The 5,788-nt window shown below is 45.5% G+C and overlaps 1 protein-coding gene across 1 annotated transcript; it reads right to left on the reverse strand.

The window, feature by feature from the left end:
• Positions 1 to 609: 609 nt before the first annotated feature.
• Positions 610 to 4,935, reverse strand: PTGES2 (prostaglandin E synthase 2). The gene is made up of 6 exons (XM_029960547.1): positions 4,696 to 4,935; positions 3,975 to 4,030; positions 3,246 to 3,398; positions 2,502 to 2,702; positions 2,066 to 2,183; positions 610 to 1,366 (listed from the first exon to the last, which is right to left on the reverse strand). The coding sequence occupies exons 1-6, from the start codon at positions 4,918 to 4,920 to the stop codon at positions 1,238 to 1,240; spliced, it is 882 nt and encodes a 293-aa protein (XP_029816407.1). The 5' UTR covers positions 4,921 to 4,935; the 3' UTR covers positions 610 to 1,237.
• Positions 4,936 to 5,788: the final 853 nt, after the last annotated feature.

Genomic DNA, 5,788 nt, shown 5'->3' on the forward strand with positions numbered 1-5,788 from the left:
CTCTTAGTATGACAAACATCAGGTTCTGCAGCTGGAAAAGAAAGGCATGGAGGGCCAGGACAAGGGGGAATGGCTTTGCACTGACAGAGGGCAGGGTTAGAGGGGATATTAGGAAGAAATTCTTCCCTGTGAGGGTGGGGAGGCCCTGGCACAGGTTGCCCAGAGAAGCTGTGGCTGCCCCATCCCTGGAAGTGTCCAAGGCCAGGTTGGACGGGGCTTGGAGCAACCTGGGATAGTGGGAGGTGTCCCTGTCCATGGCAGGGGATTGGAACAAGATGGTGTTTAAGGTCCCTTTCAGCCCAAACTGTTCTATGACTCTCCCCAGCACAGCTCAGCAGACTTCATATTGCACAGGGACAGTTCCTAATTTGATTGCTACAACAGCAAATCCTTTATTACTCTTGCATGGCAGAAACATCTGGAGATCCCTTGGCCATGCAGATGGCTCTTAATCCTTTTCCTAAAACAAGAACAAACTGATTTTCAGTGGTACTCCAAAGAGCTCTCACACAAGACAACTCTCCAATAACTGCTCTGCATTAGTGATTTCAGTGTAGGGTGTGCTCTTCAGGTGTAAGGGTAAGGTAAGAACTCGGATCTCACAAAGGGTACAGAATAAAGCCATCCTTTATCCTTGCAGACCATACAGAGTCAAGTCCTGAGAGAACCGTTTACATGGAAGAGTGAAAGCACACTCATGCCGAGTGCAGCATCGCTGCTGTCACAGGAAGGGGGCCTTCCCCAGTGCCCTGGATTCCTCCAGTTCCCTCAGCACTGGGCTTACATGATTCTATTGCAGGAAAAATTGTCACTTAAAAACTAGAATCCAGTATGTCAGTCAGGAAAACACTTCAGATGACATGGATGAGTAGTGGAAGACAAGCTGCTCAGACCTACCGCGTCTGACATGTAACACCAGCCAAGAGCATCTTGCTTTTACAGTAAACTGCTCCAAGGATGGCTTGTGCCTAAAAGAAGCCTATTTGATGCATTCTTCAATTTAGACCTTCTCCTTTCCAGCAGCATCCAAGATCCCTTCCTTTCACCTGTCCCCATCCTTCTACATAGACCCAGCTGGACCCTTCTTTCACTGTAACCTGATTTTCTGAACGGGGTGGTCTCTGTGCCCTCGTATCAGTCTTTAGGTGTGACCAGTCCTTTCAACTCCAAAAATAAAAGCCTTTTCTTCTGAAGTATTCACCATGCAAGTAGTTCAGGGAGGCAGCTGCAGCTGGCATCAGATTGCAACTCCAGTTTTTTCAATGACTTCTTCCATGCGCTGGTACCAAGGCTGAATCTTGGTGTGAGCCATCATGTCATCAAAGGCTTCCAGCCCTTCCATGACCCGGAGGACCCCGTACACAGCCTGTGACAGAGCAGAAATATTAGAACCACACTGAAAGAGCAGTGGAGAATGGCTCAGAGCACAAGTGTCTCAACAGCCAAGCCAGTAAGGCTCTTGCCCTGTCCTGCCATCTTCTCCATCACTCTGATTAGCAAGGAAGAGTGAACGGCAGAAAGGTAGTTAAGAATATGCATGTTTTCCATGAGGAAACAGTAAGGAAAAATCAGAATCTGTGTGCAGTTATGGGGCAAAAGTTAATCCCATCTTTGCATCAAGCCCTGGCATGAAATGCTTCACTTGTATTCCAGAGAGAACTGTTGGTGCAGAGAATGAATTCTGTTCCACTCTGTGCTGGTGCCTGCAGAGGAAACCCCAGCAGCACTGAGAGCAATAACACCTGTGAGGTTTATTCACCAGCATCCATGAGCTAGAGCAGTGTCCTGGCTCTGACCTGCTTTTATTGTGTTTCCACCTGATCAGTAACATCCACCTGCAGATGGGAACTGCAGGTTCTATATTTGGAAATATTTCTCTGGAGGAAAACAACAAATCCAGCAATAGGCAAAAACTCCGTGTGGGAACTGTATTACTGCACAAAGGACATGGACAATGTACGTCACGTAGCTCAACTTCTCTGCCTGTATTTGTATTAACCATTTCACACAGATGGGCAGCAGGATGATTGATTTGTGACAATAACTGCAGGGATGAGCCCCTTACCAGGTCAGCGAGGTTTGGCTGGTTCCCACCCATGAACAGTCGGTGTTTGCCAACAGCTTTTACCCACTCATTTACTGCTTCATACAGGTCTTCTCGGACATCATCTCGAAGGTTGTGTCTGGACAAGGAGAAGAACCAGTCTGAAGACATGTATTGGTTTCTTGGTTAACACTTTATAATCTCTCACCTTGCAGGCTGGTCTTTGCTTGGGAATTAAGGAGGTACTTCAGAGTGAAGGGGGCAGTTAGTAACTAAATAGCAGATGAGTAGAGAGGTTCAGTACGTCCAGTTAAAGAAGTACAGCTGTTACTCACATGGGATTAAATGGTTCAGCTTAAAACTCCAAGGTTCTGCCCTTTTGACACCTGGGGTTCACAGCTAAGGAGGCTGAGGAGCTATTCCTCCTCTTGTGTAACTGGTGCTCAGTGATACCAACCTTTTCTTCAGCCTCTTGCTCACGAAGAACATGGCAACAGCACCCACGTACTTGGCAAAGAGACCTTCCAAGGTGCCAAACTTCCCCTCCCGGACAATGTAATCGAAAGATGCCAAGGCTTCTTTGGGGGTTCGGTAAACGTTGGGGGAGATGAGGTGAACAAGCCAATCATCTGCCCATTTTCTCCACTTCATCTCTTCCCTGCAAGCAGCCAAAAGAAAGAAATATTTCAGTGAGTGAGGTACGGATTGCAGGGCTACAGGAGGCAGGATCACAGTGGCATTAGCCTCAGATCCTGCCAAGGACAAATATTTCAGTAACTCCTGGCCAGCCTGGTGCTCTGGTGACCTCTCTGAAATGCACTCAGCATCGTTACCTTTGGCAAGGCTCCTTCATTCTCAAACTAAATTTAAGACTAAGATAGAGCACTAGATTCTCCTACCAATACAAGAAGTAAAGTAGAAAGGGAAACTGTCCTTCCATAGCATTCCCTTGTGCCAAGAAGAAAACTGTAAGCAGCTGAAGGCCAGTGTGACCATGGTGGCAGTGAATAGGCCATCTAACAGCACTGTTTCAAATTATCTAACAAACACACAAAACCACTCCAGCTACTGAGGCTTTAATGGGGGTGTGACACATCTTGTCAGCCCCAGTGGGATTGATTTTACATCTACACCATCCCTGAGTACATCTGGAGGGGGCTGTGACCCTACTTGGAGAGCCTAGAAACTTAAAAGCACTTACACTCTCACTTCTTTGACGGGATAAACTCGCTTTGTCTCCTTCTCATCCAGCATGAGCCAGTATTTATTCTCATACTCCATCACCTCCTTGCCTTTCTCAGTCACGGTTTTAACAGGAGGATAAAAGGACACGATCTCTTCCAAGCTATTCTTTCTGTGGATAGAAACACAGTTAGCACTGATTTGGCTGCTACAAAAAAAGGAGTGAGAGCAAAGGACAGATTGAAAGTTACACACTATAAAACGTATTATTCTAAAAATAAGTGCACAAGGTTCCAGATTCTACTTGAAAAAAAGTTTTGAAAAGAGACTGGAACAGCTACTTGCAAATAACTATTATTAGTGAATATACCTTTGTGTCAGAACAGAAATTTTTGCAGGCATAGAGCTTCCTACAATTCTCAAGTGGACCTAAAGGACAGGCCACAGACACGGGAATTCCATTTCATTTTAGATATAATAACTGGCTAATTGTAAGCTCAGTTCCATAGCTAACACTAGTGTCCATATTTAAGTAGGTTTAAGTATTTCTGAAAGGCTTTGCTTTACAGTACACACAACACAACATATACAGGCACCATCCACTTTATCAGGCTCAGGTCAGCTGGGCCAAACACCCAGAGCTTCAGAGCCCAAGGTCAGTAAGAGACTTATGGCTTTAGTTTTCTAAATCTCTAGTTTACCAAGGCCCTTCAGGCTGAACTCATCTCTCATCACCCTGTTTTCCTACCTGGAAATAAGATAGGTCTTTATTGCACTGATGATAACCGAGGAGTCGTTCAATTGCTGAAAAACAAAATGAAAACAACCTTTTTTAAAAGAAGCTGGTGAAACAGAAAAGGAAATTCTTCACAACCTTTTCCCTTGTATGCTGAGGCTCCTAGTTAGTACTGCAGGTCCTTTCCCCCCAATGGAATTCCACAGGAGTCCCTGGACATCTCAAGACATCTCTTCTGTGATTGTTTCAGAATATCACTTCAAATCTGGCTTTAATTCTGACCACAGAGGGCCTCAGGGCTGGGCACACATGTAGTACTAGTGGGGTTTGGATTTAGGCTCTTGGCAGGAAGGAAAAAAAGCAACATTAACACTAAAAAAAAGCCAAACTGATTCTTCAGTATTCTTGAGATCTTGTTCTTTTCCCACAAGATACGAGCAGTTCCTGTTACCTCTGGTACAAAGATATGTCCTGCAGAAGGGTTGGAAGGGTTGACAGAAACCAGATAATCACTGCATTAGAGTCACCACACAAACTAAATGCCTTGTAAGACAGACCAACAAAATAATAAGGCCAAGTAATAGGAAAACAGGAAGTGAGAAATAAATCTTTGGCTCTTGAGAGGATAAAAGATGATCTAAAGATTACACTGCATGTGATAAACCACAGAGACATAACAGCCTTCAAACTACTGCTTGGGGGAAAATCAAGCTTTCAAGACAGGAAGACTTACCAGAGGGCTCCCAGCGTTGGCTAGCAGGATGGGCACCTTTCTGTAGGAAGAGAATTTGATCTCTTTCCTCATTATTGGGTTCACTTCCACAATTTCATAGGGCAGTCCATGATAATCAAGAAAAGCTCGGACTTTGCTGCAGAAGGGACACGTTTTATACTGGTAGAGAGTGAGCTGCAGGCTCCCTGAAGGCAGCTGGGGAAGAAAGGGACAAGATGGTTCCATTTTCTACCAAAAATATATTACCTTCCTTCCACCCTTATTTTTGTCATGAAGTCACAGCCACTAACATTCAGTTTCAATATATGATCATCAGAGTATCTTGGCTATCAGATGCTTTCTCTAAATGGCATTGCAAATAATCACTGCCCATTAGGACCAAATAACTATTTCTCTGAACATCCATTTAACCTGCTGTAAACTCCTACTCACAGCCAGAAAAAACAGAAGTTAAATCCAGACAGTTTATCTCTCTAAAGTTTCTAATCTGTAGAAAAGAATTCTATAGAAAAAAAACCTCAACCACTTGTAACAAGATTTAAATAAATACAAAGAAAGCCTTTACAAGCCAATCCTTCTCCCACAACACCCTCTGTTGAGGCCACAGGGTGGGGAGGGCAGTTTGCTGTCGATTTTAAGCACGTGCCTGCCCAAGCTGAGACTCCCAGGACTAACCAACAACGGGGACAAGGCAGGGAGAGCCCAGGACAGCGGGACATCACCTGAGGGATGTTTCCCAACGCTGCTACACCTCAGCAACCTGCCAGGCCGTGCCAGTCATTCCTCACACATTATAAAACAACTGCGGCCACCCCGCTTTGCTTCTCATCTACAATTTATCAGGTTACACAACCCTTCGCGCTGCGAAAAAGCAACAAGAGACAAAGCTGCTGCACATCCCCAGGAGGCCCTCACTGACAGCCTCTCCTACAGCTCAAGGAATGCGCTGCCAGGGCCTCCCTTACACAATTTTAAGCTCTTTCCTCACTCAAACCAGGATGAACCGCTACGGCCCTCTCTGAACCACTGTCCCCAGAGGATCTCGCAGGGCTCGGGGTGAGTTAAGCGGAGCCGGCTCCGGCGTTACCTCAGC

Source organism: Manacus vitellinus, unplaced genomic scaffold, assembly GCF_001715985.3.
Source record: "Manacus vitellinus isolate BGI_N305 unplaced genomic scaffold, ASM171598v3 scaffold_27_pilon, whole genome shotgun sequence".
In the NCBI taxonomy this organism is placed as follows: Eukaryota; Metazoa; Chordata; class Aves; order Passeriformes; family Pipridae; genus Manacus; species Manacus vitellinus.

Excerpts from the sequence above, each read along its gene's own strand:
- PTGES2 (XM_029960547.1), bottom strand. The coding sequence starts at position 4,920 with ATGGAACCATCTTGTCCCTTTCTTCCCCAGCTGCCTTCAGGGAGCCTG. Across the intron at positions 4,031-4,695 it reads CCAACGCTGGGAGCCCTCTG|CAATTGAACGACTCCTCGGT; the intron begins GTAAGTCTTCCT and ends TTTGTTTTTCAG. Across the intron at positions 2,184-2,501 it reads AGCAAGAGGCTGAAGAAAAG|ACACAACCTTCGAGATGATG; the intron begins GTTGGTATCACT and ends CTCCTTGTCCAG.